We start from the raw sequence: 14,815 nt of genomic DNA, 5'->3' as shown, positions 1-14,815 counted from the left end.
TTGCTGTTTGAGTACAGGGGTTGCCAACCTTTCTGGGCCAATGAGCACATTTAGAATTTTGAGAAAGTGCTGCTGGCATCATTCACAAAATGGCTGCCTTGAGCCTGGCATAACACAAATGGCTGCCATGGGTGGGTGGGTGCCATAACTTAAAATGGCTGCCATGAGGGCATGACATAAAGCTTCAATGTAAGAGAGGCTGAGTCAGTGCAAACAGGAAATGAGCAGGGAAAGCAAATTGTCTCTTGTGTATTTTTGAGGGGATATTTACTCATACCTTTTGTGAACACCACAGGACGCACTGGTGGGTACACTGGTGTCTGTGGAAGCCATGATATGTTAACAAGTGTTTGGGAAAGTGGATGCTGGTGTTAGGGGGCTCTTACATTTTTCTATAACAGGCTGAACTGGGATGCTGCTCACGATTTATGTGTTTCTCTAACACCGCTCTGTTAGACTGTAAAAGCCTTCTTTGTTTTCTGCACATTTTTTTTAATAAAGATGGATAGAAAGTGTCAAGCTTGAAAGCGCCAAGATCAAAAGGTGCAACATGCCTTCTGAAAAGTCAACACCACCCGTCAAATTTGCTTTCGGAGTGGCCCCAATTATGTTTATTCTCTCCATTTGCAGCCAGAATGCCTGGAATGCATGAAGCATTCCCACTAGGAACACAGGTTTACTTTTGGGCAGGGGGTGGGAAATCAGTGACCCTCCAGAACTTGTTGGGCAACCCAGCTACCTGAGATGCTTAAAACTGAAAATGCCAGCGACTGAACCTGGGGCCTCCTTTGTGCAAGTGGGAGCCCTCCAACCAGTGTTTGGAATGAACTAGTTTGGTTTAATGAAGTTTACTGAATGAGTTCAAAAATATCTGGACTATGCCTGAACATATAGCTCCCATAATTGCTGAGAACAGAATGTGAACTAAATTCATTTTGGGGCAGGACTTTGACCGATTTCCAGTTCATCATCAAGTTCATTCTCTTACATGTGTGGGGTTTTTTTATGCTTCAGACATTTTGGGCCTTTAAGCTTCAAGATCATAATTTCTGAGGAAAAATAGAATCATAGAATGAAAAGATGAGCCAAAAAAATAATAGAATTGTAGAGTTGGAAGGGACCACGAGGGTCAGATTTAGTCCAACCCACTGAAATGCAGGAATCTTTTGCCCAACGTGGGACTCAAACCCATGACTCATGCTCTGCTGACCGAGCTATAAGTAAACAATTCACATTCCACTGTGTGCATGAGTTTTTGGATATCTTCTTAGCCTTCTTTAATTATATTTTATACTTCAGCACAGCAGCCAGTAACATTCTGCATGTTGGGGTTGTTTTTTTGGGGGGGAGGGTCATTTGGTTGAATTTGAATTGAACTGTGAACTGAACTAGCTTGTTATGTAAAGGGATGAAGGCGAACTTGCATTGGTTCCTTTCTGGACATGTTGAGCTTGAACTAGATTCTTTAAAAAAACTAACGTTCAAATCTCTAGATACACCATGGACTGAAACACCAGATGGAGCTTCTGTGGGAGGGAAGGGCAGCTGGTTCTAGATTCAACCCTTGGCATCATCTTTTAAAAAAGAAATGTAATAGGACCAGGCGACAGTGACCAGAACTCACGGAGAGCTGCTGTTAGGTAGAGCAGACAGTATGGGATAGAGCAGAAGCTGTCAGCATGGTGTCCTCTGGTTAATGATGGACTCCAACTCTCACACATGAGAATGTAAGAAAAGACCTGCTGGATCCAGCCTTACGACGGCGTGACTAACAAACCTGATAAAATACTAACTTACCTGAAATCGGTGGAAATCGGCCGGCTTGAAATCATTAGGGGAGCAGCCGCACCAGTCCACAATATTTTTGTACTGGCATTTGCAACCCAGCTTGCGGTTCCAGTTTGTGATGTGCAGGTTGTTGTCCACCATTGTGTTGCAATGAGGGCTGTTTTCCAGGACGGTGTGGAAGAAAGACTGTTGGGAGATGGGGGGAAACACAAAACTCAGTGGTGCTGGTATATTAGAGTGAGAGGACACTACGGTCACATCCATCCCGTGCTTTCACGATACAGTTTCCACCAAAGAATACTGGGAGCCGTAGTCTGTTAAGGGTGCCGACCTCACAGAGCTACCATTCCCAACACCCATAACAAATTATAGTCAAAGTGGGGGTAAAGGTAAAGGTACCCCTGCCCGTACGGGTCAGTCGTGACCGACTCTAGGGTTGCGCGCTCATCTCGCTCAAGAGGCTGGGAGCCAGCGCCAACCGAAGACACTTCGGGGTCACGTGGCCAGTGTGATGAAGCTGCAACTGGCGAGCCAGCACCAGTGCCGCACACGGAAACGCCATTTACCTTCCCACTATAAAGCGGTACCTATTTATCTACTTGCACTTAGGGGTGTTTTCGAACTGCTAGGTGGGCAGGAGCTGGGACCGAAAGACGGGAGCTCACCCCGCCGCGGGGATTCAAACCGCCGACCTTACGATCAGCAAGTCCTAGGCGCTGAGGTTTTACCCACAGCGCCACCCGTGTCCTACCCTTGGGGGTAGGAATGCTTAAATGTATGCAGCCAAGCACATTAAGAGATGGTTACAAGCATATGGGCTGAAGAGATCACGTAGTGTGCTGCACTTGTTCTCAAACCATTTTTCTCTGTGGACCGCTGGTGTGTGTGTGTGTTATTACTATTTTATTTATTTGCAGCATTTATACCTCGCCCTTTTGCCAAAAAGACTCTCAAGTGGTATACGAAAAGGGTATCAAGCAGTGCCGCATTTACGTATAAGCTAAACAAGCTATAGTTTAGGGCCCCACTCTCTTGGGGCCCCCAAAAAAAATTAAAGGGAAAAAAACCCACTGGATGTACATTTCCAAAATATAAGTTCAACAATTACTTTGATAAAATACATATTTTGCTATGTGCAAAGGGCTTTAGATACCGATTAGGTCCATAAATTACCATATGGCATATATTCAACACACAAAAAACAGCGACAATTTGATGTTGACAAAGGACAGCTGGGCATATAAAGGGCCCCATTACCTTCAGCAGCTTAGGGCCTCATCAAACCTAAATCCAGCCCTGGTACCACTATTATGAAGCTCCCTCCCCAAAATAAGTTATGCCAACCCCTTTTCTCTTGAATTTTAGGAAGACAGAGGAGATTTTATTAAGCTGCTGTGTCAATGCATTTTAAAATCGAATACATTGTTTTCTGTCTCTCTCTGGCTGCTGTTTTAATAATTTAATTGACGTGTTCGGTATTTTTGATTATTACAAGATCTCTCATTGTGGGTTTTTTTTGGTGTGTGTGTGTTTTGCTGTAGTGGGGAGGGGATTAACCTTGAGGAAAATTTCCCTATTAATTATTTAAAAATGACAGTTCTAGAAGATAGCCTGGGACAGTTATTGCATTTTAGATTTCTGGAACAGGAAAGTGGTTTTATAACACCAACACCGAAAAGTGCCATAGGAAGGAGCACCTGAAGGAGGAGGATTAATTCCGTTGTTTTGCATTTGAAGTTGCATCTCCAGTCAGGTAGGGTCAGGGTCCTTTCCCCCTCAGATAAATTTCCCAGTGTGGTGGTGGTGATTTCAAGGTCAAAATTTCCCACCAATTAACGTGAGGAAATAGTAAAAGTAATAAAAGAAAAGACAGCCAACCCAAACCAAGCCAATTCCTCTCTGTCTACTACCGCTGATTTATTTGGAAGTTGCAGTGTGCCCATAGGTGAAAATGACCTCGCAGTGAAAGACCCAGTTTGCCCCTAAGGCAACAGAAGGGACGCTCTGTCTCTTGCAATTATTTCCGAGGCTGCTAAGTCTATTTGCCAATTCAAGGCAGTGAGAAATTCCAATGGGTTTCTTCTTCTTCTAATTATACCACTGTAATTTCAGTGTTTACTTAAATACCATAGTAATGGAGACTGACAGGCCCAGCACCACCACAAGGCACCCTCAGGCAGTTACTGGGGCCCCAGCACCTCTGACGAGTTTTGCCCACATTCATAACTGGGGTGGGGGGCAGAGGATCTGTTTGGTATCCAGAAGACCCCGCATTCAATCTCCGGCGTCTATAGTTAGGGTTGAGAAAAAACCCTGACTGAAGCCTTCGAGAGCCACATTCAAGTTATACATTTAAAACACTATGGCACCACTTTAACAGTTATGGCTTCGCCCAAGGAATTCTGGGACCTGGTTAGTTTTGTCAAGAGTGCTGAGAGTTCCCTGTGAGAATAGACTTATTGTTATCATACTCTGGGAATTGTAGCTCTGCGGGGGTGGGGGTGGGAAGGAGTCTCCCAAAACCTCTCAGCATCTTTAGCAAACTACAGCTCCCACAATTCTTTGGGACAAGCCACAAGTGTTTAAAGCGGCATCATTGTGGTTTAAATGTATGGAGTGAATGTGGCCTCGATATAAGGGCTGCTTCCTATCTTCCCATGTCCAGGGAGACTTTGTTTTTTGGGACAGTGGAGAGGATTTTTCTTCTCCCGGACCTTATGCACCCCCCCCCTTGTTATGAGCTACAACTCCCAATTTTCTTGACAGACTGTGTGGCTGGGGCTGATGGGAGTTATAGTCCAACACTTCCGCACATCAGGTTGGACAAGGCCGGGCTAGGTTAACATGAGAGTGGGCTCCCTAGTTATTTATTTTTATTATAATTTTGAAGGAGTCGGATACAAAACCTAGCCGAGGAAATCTTGTGGGTAGAAAAACTGAAACAGGATAAACATTGGGTGGTTAAAAAGCAAAAGGCCTTTACAAAACAATGAGTTCTTTTGTAAAATATCAACTATAGGGTGATCTACAGACACACGGAATGGCATTAGTATGGTTGACCGCCTATCCCCCTGGACAAGCCCCTTGCCCCCTTTTAAAAAAATGTTAAATGACAGGCCAGTGAATATGGATTTTACGCTTGAATTGTCTAGTTAAACCCATTAAGGCATACATTGTCATTCAGGCAAAAAGCCGGGACTCAGGAGGGGAGGGGAAGAGAAACCTACCCAATTACCCACTGCCCTGTCCTTTTATACTAGCAGAGAAGGCCGTTGCAAAGATAAGCAGAATAAAAGGTTAACAGAGTTGAAAGGGAAGACGATACCTTTCGTTTCCCTTTAGGAGAAGCAGGATTAAAAGGAGAACATTTAATATATGTGTAAGCGAAAAGGAGAAAGGGGATCAGTCGTCTTCTGACTGCATTAAGGTCTAGTGGATAGAAGAAAGATGGATGTCACCTACACACTTAATATAACTTTTGGTCACCATTACTAATGAGAATGACAGAGGAAGAATAATCCAGTTAATGCAACACATAATTTATGGAATCTGCTGCCACAAGATGGTAGCATTGGACGTGGGCTTTGTGACAATTTTGTCCATCTAGTCCACCATTCTGTTCTCATGGTAGCCACCCAGATGCCTGTGGGAAACCTGAAGGCAAGACCCGAGCACAAAGGCACTCTGCCCTCCTGTGGCTTCCAATGACTGGCATTCAGAATAATTTCAGCGTCTGACAATGAAAGCAGAGCACAGTCATCATGGCCAATAGCTGTGGATAGCCTTCTCCTCCACAAATTCATCTAAACTTCTTTTAAAGGTAAAGGTAAAGGGACCCCTGACCGTTTACCTTCCCGCCGAAGCAGTACCTATTTATCTACTTGCACTTCGACGTGCTTTCGAACTGCTAGGTTGGCAGGAGCAGGGACCGAGCAACAGGAGCTGACCCCATCGCGGGGATTCGAACCGCCAACCTTCTGATCAGCAAGTCCTAGGCTCTGTGGTTTAACTCACGGCGCCACCTGCATCCCTAAACCTCTTTTTAAGCCGTCCAAATTGGCAGCAGTCCTGCAGGAGGGAGTTCCATAGTTTAACAAGGGGCTGCATGGAGAAGTACTTTCTTTTCTTGGACTCTCCCAAAATTCAGCTTCAATGGACATCCACGAGTTCTAGTGTTATGAAAGAGGGAGAAATACTTTCTTCTAGCCATTTCCTTCATGCCACGCATAATTCTGCAAACTGTATCATGTTGCTTCTTATTCACCCTTTCTCTTAACTGAAAACCCCATATGCCACAAGCTTTCTTAATCTCACAGAGCTTAGGCTACCGTTCCCTATCTTGTTGCCCTCCAGATGCTGTTGGACTCAGCCAGTGTAGCCAGTGATCAATCATGGTGGGAGCTGTAGCCTGCAAATATCTGGAGGGCAACAGGTTTGGCTGACTTGGGCTGTTCATTATGATAGCTAAACCGAGTCTCCCTGTTCAGTTGCTGAATGCCAGCTGCTGTGGGACAAACATTGGCTTTAGGCTTATGAAGGCTTTTTTTCTAGAAAAAGAGGTGCTGGAACTTGTTGAGCTTTTTTTAGGGGGGCCTGGGGGCGTCTGGTGGAACGCTAAAGGTTGGACTAGGTCATGGGTAGGCAAACTAAGGCCCGGGGGCCGGATCCAGCCCAACTGCCTTCTAAATCCAGCCCACGGACGGTCCAGGAATCAGCATGTTTTTACATGAGTAGAATGTGTCCTTTTATTTAAAATGCATCTCTGGGTTATTTGTGGGGTACAGGAATTCGTTCATTTCCCCCCTTCAAAATATGGTCCGGCCCCCCACAAGGTCTGAGGGACAGTGGACTGGCTCCCTGCTGAACCCCTGGACTAGGTGGACATTGGGTCTGATCAAACAGGGTGATTGCAACATACTTCTTCTTCATGGAACAAAAAGAGAGCTCTGCTTGATCAGAAAAAGGCCTGTCTAGTCCAGCATCCTTCCTCCACCATCCCCATGGTGGCCAACCAGCTGCCTGTGAGAAGTCCAAAACAGGACAAGCATTCCCCCATACATGATGAGGAGCCACACTGATAGCCTTGTCCTCCGTGAACTCAGGAGGAACAGCCAGCAAGAATTCTGCTCCCTCCACAACATACCAATCAGGTTCCATCACCTGAGGCAGCTTCCTCACCCTGCCTAATGATAGGGCAGGTCTAGATTTTAGAAAGGTAATGTATGTTAAAGTGGAGCAGCTTCAAAGCAAGCAAGCAAGCAAGCAACCAACCAACCAACCAACCAACCAACCAACCAATAACCAAAGGAAAAAGCCTTTCATAACACTGAACAGCTATAATTCAGGCATTCAGGAATTACCCCTGTGCTGTTTTTATTTTTCTGTGGTGGGACAGGGCTCTCTACAAGTTAACTCACCTCAGCTGGGAGTAACGTGTAGGAATAGAACCTTTTCATCTTCGTCACCAGGTCATCATTAGAAAAGGTGATATATTCCACAAACTTCCTGTTCAGCAGGAACCAGTCTGACCCGCCATCCACCGTTATTCCTTCCGGAATCTTCCGGTCACCAAGGCGCCACATGTGGGTATCACATTCCAGGAAAAGCCTGTCCAGCCCTTGTTTTCTAATAAACCTGGAGAGGAGGGAAAGGAAATGTTAAAAATACATGTAACGGGTAAGAAAGATAAGAGACTCTTGGAACATATGTGATTATAGCAGGAGGTAAAAGGGGGTGGGGAAAAGAGAGAAACAACTAAAGCAAGAGTAGAACAACCTCCACTGTGAAAAATGTCATTCAAATTGTCTGAGGAATAGAAGATTCACCAGCAGCAGGTAGAAGAAAACAGAGGATAGTAAATAAGGGACAGTTAGCTCCCTTCTCTGGCTGTGTACACACCATACAATTAAAGCACGTGGCTTTGCCCAAAGAATCTTGGGAACTGTAGTTTCTTAAGGGTGCTGGGTGCTGTAGCCACCTCGGTGAGGTGTAACTACAGTTCCCAACATTCTTGGGAGTGGGAAATGTGTTTTAAGTATATGGTGTGTACACTGACTCTCTCTCTCTTAAACATTGTACTAAACACCTTTGTGTACCTTCCTGGTCCCCACGAAACTCTGGCGCTTAAGCAGTTAGCATTCTTATCCTTGATTAGAATTTATTTCAAAAAGCAACAGAGCCCAGAGAAAGAAAATGGGCTGTTTTCCAAATCTAATTAATGAAAAACAAAGCCCAGACATATGAGCCTCTCTGTGCGTTTACGGCGCTTAGAGGACAAAAGGGAAGATAAGAAGTTGAGAATTTTTTATTTCATTTTATTTCCATAGATGAGCTCCTAATTCCACATTCTATTATAAAAGGGATAATAGAAATGTCTTGCAATTTTAATGGGGTGTTCTAGAATCTCCAAATACAATATTTATGCAATTCTCTGCGAAATTAAATATGCATGCATGTGAAAGTTCAGTCATTTATTTCTATTATTTGGTGATCGTGGTGGGGACGCCTCTGAAAAAAACCATGTTTACTTTGAATATGCAATTTACATGAATTATTTTCAGGCCCTCAGAACTCTCCTCAGCCCAGGCCACACTCCTCACAGGACCTATTATTATTTATTAAATTGGTATACCGCCCTATACCTGCAGGTCTCAGGGCAGTTTCAACATAAAATCACAATATAAAGACACAAAATACATAACGAAAACAAAGACAACACAATACATTCCCCCCCATCCCCAACACATTTTAAAAGGACATTGGATGCCAGTCAGCCAAAAGCCTGGTTAAAGAGGGATGTTTTCGCCTAGCGCCTAAAGTGTATAATGAAGTCACACTCTAGAAAATTTTGCCTGCCTGGAATGTGTCCTTGAATTTGGATAATAATGCCTGTTGCTTGCCTGGCTGGCAGACAAAGGGGCTGAGAATGTGTAAAAATTAGCCTATCAAATTACATTAATTGCTCCACCCACTTTTACTTCTGGCCCTGCCCACCACTGGCATGTGGCCCCTGGAAGGTTAGTCAGAAGGGATTGTGGCCCTTGGCTTGGAAAAGGCTTTGCACCCCTGAATTTTTTTTAAAAAGTGTGTGTGTGTGTGTGTGTGTGTGTGTGTGTGTGTGTGTGTCCCTGCAGAAGCTTAGAGCCAAGATACTGTTCAGGGATTGTCCGGTTCCCAGTTCAAAGTGAGTAATATCACCCACGAGGCTAATTAATTGCTGATTGCAACTTGGCAACAACTGAAATGAAAACCTGAAATCCCACCTCTGATAAGTCCTTCCAGTGAAAGGTAAGGAACAAAGAAAACTAAATCAGCGCTGTCCATTGGAGATTAAATATTCCTCTTCCAGCATTAATCATTCTAATGCTCTGCAATAAAATCTAAATGACTTCTTGAATTAAAAAGGTTGGCAGAGGGTTCGGTGTCCCCCCTCCCCCCGCTTTTCTTCCTAGCAATTAACAACCAACAGATTTGTTGGGAGTATTTACTAACAAACCATTTGTCATTGTTACTTTTTAACATATGGTTCGAATAGTCACATATTTCACCCAGCGGAGAGGCTGTATCTATGCCACAAAATGTATTTGTTTCCAATACTTTAATGGAAAAGTTTGTTGCTGTGAAGTACAAGAACATAAATGGGTTTCTTTAAAAGTAGCCAACAACAGGGGCAAATGAAGATTTTTATCATACGCTGCTTCCCAAAAAACATCTACTAGATATTTTGGAAAGTAATTTGTCATCTTTGCTGTGCTTTTAAATATCCCTTAAGATATGGTACCTAATTTGGCATGATGGTTCCTGAAATCAATGAGCAGGTTTTCATCGATGTTGGGATACAGCTGGAAGCCATTTTGAATCAAGGCGGTGGACTGAACCTTTTGCAACTGCACTGAGGGGTCTGTTTTCATATAATTCTGAAGCAATTATGTGTATGGGGCTCCTGGGGTGGCCCCTGATGTTTTTTCGCTGTATGCAAAATGGTCCAATGTCCCCCTGCAGATCTGGGCCTCATCCTGGTCCCACTACTGCAACTGCATCCTCCTCTGCAGTGGCATTCACACTGCTCACATGCATTTCCCCCTAACCTTGCAGCCTGAGTTATATTACCCCAGTTTTTCAGCACACCTATTTATTTTAGCACCAATTTCAAAAAAATAAAACAAAAATCTGTTCCTTAAATAGCATAGGATAGAAAGCCAAGTGAGGGCGCTTTGCCAAAAACGAGCAGTAAAGTTTTGTTTTGTTTTATGGCAACCCAGGTGATAAAGTGGAGAAACAGAGCAGTCACTGTAAAACATACACATTTCTAAATGCCCCTGCTTTGCACTTTTTTTAAAAAAAATTAAAACAAAAACATCCTGTGCGCTAATAATATTTTATTTTGTATACAGCTGCTGCAATTATTGCATTATGTTTTCCAGGTACAATAAGAAGGAATTTTGTAGCCAACGAATTTCAGTGAGTCCTTTGGCTAAAATTTCAAACATGTAACTTGCCTCCCCCACCCCCGACAAAAAACCCAGAGCTGCACCCAAAACTAGTGAGACCATTAATGCTACCAGGAGCAAAGAGGTTAAAATACTTGGGCCACAGGGATAATAAATTCTGCTTTATGTGCAGTACTTAGTAGTGCTGGGTATTAAATGGGTGATTCATTGTTACAGAAATACACAAGCATTTACTGGATGTGCCATTCAGACCAGCATACTGATTAATTGCTCAGAAACACTCTGCTGATAACACTGAGTGCCTCCTCCCTGCTGAGGAACTGCTTTCCAGCAATTGCTTGGGAGAATTGAAATGCCCTGCTGCTGGTGCCATACAGCATTTCACACAGTGCGCTATTAACTCAACTTACTAAAGCACCACGACTGCCCACAATGGGTGTACTGTACCTGCGCTGTTGGAGGCAGTGCGCTTCTGAAAACCAGTTGCTGCTGGGAAGGTGCTGGTTATACTTGGATCCTGCTTGTGAGACATCTGTTTTGGTCCCTGTGAGGACAGGGTGGTGGACCATTTGTGGTCTTCTCCAACAGAGCTCTTCTTGGGTTCTTAACTACCAATGCTCTTCTCTATGCCATAACGCAGGCTTCCTCAAACTCTTCCCTCCAGATGTTTTTGGCCTACAACTCCCATGATCCCTAGCTAGCAGGACCAGTGGTCAGGGATGATGGGAAGTGGAGTCTCAAAACATCTGGAGGGCTGAGTTTGAGGAAGTCTGCCATAACTCCTCCTACCCCATCCAATGGAGGCTGCCACTCCACTCCACCACAACAGTGCCCCTGAAACCATGCCACACCATTCTCTTCTGCAAGTGAACAGCAGCTTTGGGGGAGGGGGCTTCAACTTGTGGGAACATTCACCCTTTGCCCAACCACTTTCTGCCCACAGATGGTTCCAGAACAGCTCTTCTGAACCGATGAGTTCTTGAAATCCGACTGTTCTCGATCGCAACCCCTCAAGTTTGTTACTACTTTCTTTGTAATTAATTTGAAGCACTTTCAGTTATTTTTTTTAAAGAGATAATTGATTCTGAATAATACATAAACTGATATGGCAGCCCTACCTATATATCACAGCACATCCTAGGATACAATTAACTGTTTATGTATTCCAAAGGCAGAATCCCCATTAAAGACCCAGCCTATTATTCCCCAGAAGAGAGGCCAAGTGGCACATTAGCACAATTTAATATTAAATTAATGAGAAGATGAGCAGATTTAATTCATCCAAATTGCTCTTGTCCCAGCCGGGGTGAGCATCTTATGGCTTTGTGTGGAACAGTCATAATTCATGCTCTTATTTCTTCTTTTGACAGTGTTTGAGGAGCAATGATCACAAGAGTCAGAAGTGAATGGGAGGCATATCTCCATAACCCTTTCTTATTGCCTTTCTAATTTAACTCCATCGTTTGACAGGAATGCCAGCTAATGCAAAACCTGCCAGTCAAAATGAAGCAATGCGTTCCCAGTTCATTTCTGGGCCCAATTCAAGTTGCATTCACATATGTGTTCAAAGCCCTAAACAACTTAGGCTACATCTGTACCAGACATTTAAAGCAACATTTTTCACAGTTACAACTTTCCCCAAAGCATCATGGGAACTGTAGTTTGCTAAGGGTGCTGAGAGGTGTTAGGAGACCCCTATTCCCCTTGCATAACTACAATTCCCAGAGTAGTCTAAGAAACAAATCCTCTTTTCTGGGGAACTGTACGTAGCTCTGTGAAAGGAATAGGGGTCCCTCAACAACACCCTGAACTTATTACACTTCCCAGGGTTCTTTGCAGGAAGCCAAGACTGTTGGCTCCAGTCTATGACTGGTTGCTGGCTTGTTTCCAGGCCCAGTTCAAGGTGTGCTCACACAGCCCTAAGTGAGTTGATAGCCAAATGACCACCTCTGCTCCTACAAATTTTGCTGGGTGTTAAGATAGGCAGGGAGGGTCCCTCTTGGTAGTTCCACAACCATCAGATGAAGCAATGGATCTGCCATAGACATTACACCTGGGACCATGTGGTACGCTATGGGAAAAATCTCAGGAAATCAGGCGGTGTGGGCAGACTTCAAAGCCTGCTCCAACTTCCCACAGCCCAAACATATCTACCACAGACTGCCATGTAGGAAGGGTTCTGGGAGAGAGAGGGGGGTGCAAAAGTCACTAAACAGCTTCCCTCAGCTGGACTTTCCTCTGTTCGATCTCTGCACAACAGCATCTACCTACCAACTGCTCAGTGTGGAAAGGGTTTAGGTCACACCCACATCATAAACCTAAAGCACATGGCTTCCCTCAAAGAACCACGGGAAGTGTAGTTTACCCCTTACAGAGCTACAGTTCCCAACACCCATAGGAAACTACAGTTTCCAGAATAATTTGGGTGAAATAATGTACTTCCAATGTATGGTGTGGATATGCACTCTGACGAATTGTTTTGTTTTAATATAGTTACTGTGATAACAAAGTGATTCTACTAATAAGTCTTAATATTACTTGAAACCCTGGAAGGATTTGTACAGTATTCTGAAACACGGAATAAACGACAACAACATATTTTTGGTGGCCCAGTGTCACTTGCAAAGGGATTGGCACGAGACCATCCAAGTTCAGCACTATTGAGAATGATAAGTAACATTCTCTCCTTTAAAAAATATGACACCGTACTGTCCTAAGATATGGTTAAACTGTATTAGCAAGAGAGATAAAATATGTAAGCTGATCTCAGGAAACTCTTTGTAAAAAAAGAGAAACCAGATTAGAGTAGATAAACATATAATAAGCTTTTCATATTTTTGAGCAGATTGATACTCTGCAAGAAAATAAAATGACAACACTGTCACTTTGGTGACAAAAAGACAGAGATCTCTCTCTCCCCCCCAGCTCACTTGATGTATATGCATGAAGTGGCAAGCCTTCTCAAATCTGCCAGAGTTTAACTGGAAGGTGCGAAATGGGCTTAATTTTGTGCCTGGCTTAGCTCTGGAATCTTATTTCAGCTGCTTGTCTAAAATTGTAGAATAGGCAGATAATGAATGGTGCCCCTGAGCTGGGTCAGAGTGCATTTTTAATGTCATCTCTGAGCAACCACAGCCTGTTCTCACATGGAATGGGCAGATAATGTGGGTTTTGGGAAGATGACATCACCTCCCCACTGTCAGGAGCTACTGGGATCTGTGGGTGTCTGCCCTGCGTGGTCAGCCACTGAATTGCAAATGCCAGCTTCTCAGTGAAGGACCTTCAGGCCCTGGATGGACTCAGGCTGCCCCCTGGGACAGGAAACTCAGGCTGCCCCCCCAGGACAGGAAACAATATAAGAGGACTTCCTGTCGCAGCAGAACCTTGTTTAAACAACAATGGCTCCCCGATCTGTTCCTGTATCTTTGTTTGTCCTTTGCTTCTGACTTACTCCTTGGTCCTAAATAATGGGTTGGTCTCTTGGTTTAAGGCCTCATCTCAAACTTCTACCCATGGCCCAGGCTTGACATCTAACTTTGCTCTTTTTAGGAATTAAGGCTGGGATAGACTGAGGTTAGTGGGGTAGTGCCCCATTCACTCTCATGAACCAGCCTCCACTGTGTGCACACAAATAATTTGAATGCCATCCTCAAACTCTGATCAAAGTGTTCTGTCTTGAGAATGCTTGGCCCTGCACTACCCAATACACAGATCTGTACATCTTTCTTGGGAAAACTGCAGCTGAAAGTGCCGGTTTTATTGATCACACAAAGTGATCCAACTTTTACCTGGATTGCAAAAAAAGAAAAGAAATGAAAAGTATCACCACAAATTTTTATTATTATACTGAGAGGCACAGAAAAGGCTACATTACCTTGCATTGTCTCTTCCATGGGACTTCAAGAAGTTCATGTCTCGGTATCTGGAAAGGAAGGCAACGAGCTGGTCGTTTGTCCTGTGAAATGATTGGGACAAAAAATTAAAACAGAGACTAATAGTTAGTCATACACACCAGGAACTTTACCACTGAAATGCAAGTTCAGATTTGCAAGCACATGTTGCCTAGGCACTGATATCATGTGAGACATATTCCAGGAGAGCCTCTTTGCCTCTTTCTCTTCTTGAAACAAAAATTCAGTGCATTTGTATTTCCTGTATCAAATCTGAGGGATCCCTCCTCATAAAAGAAGATAAAATGTTACATTACTGAAAGACATCGGTGACTAAATTGTAGTTTGAAAATTCAATAGCAATTTATGCAAACAGATTTTCACTTCATATTGAAGATGCTTCTCCATTCAGATTATCTATTATTTCGTATTTAAAATGTATTTCAGTTAACCATACAATTTTTTAAAAAACCTGAATTACACCTGCCCACTCATTTCACCTAGCTCTGAACGGTCCTGACTCCAAAACTATAGCCTTGTTAAAAGCACAAGTACAAAACTGACATCAAGTGTGAAGAGAGCACACCTGTACAATTATTCACATCCTTTCAAAGTGCTTGGAAGCAGCAGCTGGGGAAAGGAGCAGCTCTAAGAAGGTTTTAAAATAAGCAGTCACTCGGGAAGAGT

At 43.6% G+C, this 14,815-nt stretch overlaps 1 protein-coding gene across 2 annotated transcripts in view; it reads right to left on the bottom strand.

Moving 5' to 3' along the window:
• The window catches only part of XYLT1 (xylosyltransferase 1), a 160,041-nt gene that overhangs the window by 12,430 nt on the left and 132,796 nt on the right, over window positions 1–14,815 (bottom strand). For both annotated transcript variants that reach the window (XM_053366211.1, XM_053366210.1), the window contains 3 exons: window positions 14,113–14,193; window positions 7,206–7,422; window positions 1,798–1,974 (listed from right to left, as the gene is read on the bottom strand). In XM_053366211.1, coding sequence (XP_053222186.1) covers window positions 1,798–1,974; window positions 7,206–7,422; window positions 14,113–14,193 — 475 coding nt within the window. The remainder of the gene's footprint in view (window positions 1–1,797; window positions 1,975–7,205; window positions 7,423–14,112; window positions 14,194–14,815) is intronic.

This window comes from Podarcis raffonei, chromosome 14, assembly GCF_027172205.1.
Source record: "Podarcis raffonei isolate rPodRaf1 chromosome 14, rPodRaf1.pri, whole genome shotgun sequence".
Taxonomy (NCBI): Eukaryota; Metazoa; Chordata; class Lepidosauria; order Squamata; family Lacertidae; genus Podarcis; species Podarcis raffonei.
This window is presented reverse-complemented; position numbering and strand designations above follow the sequence as displayed.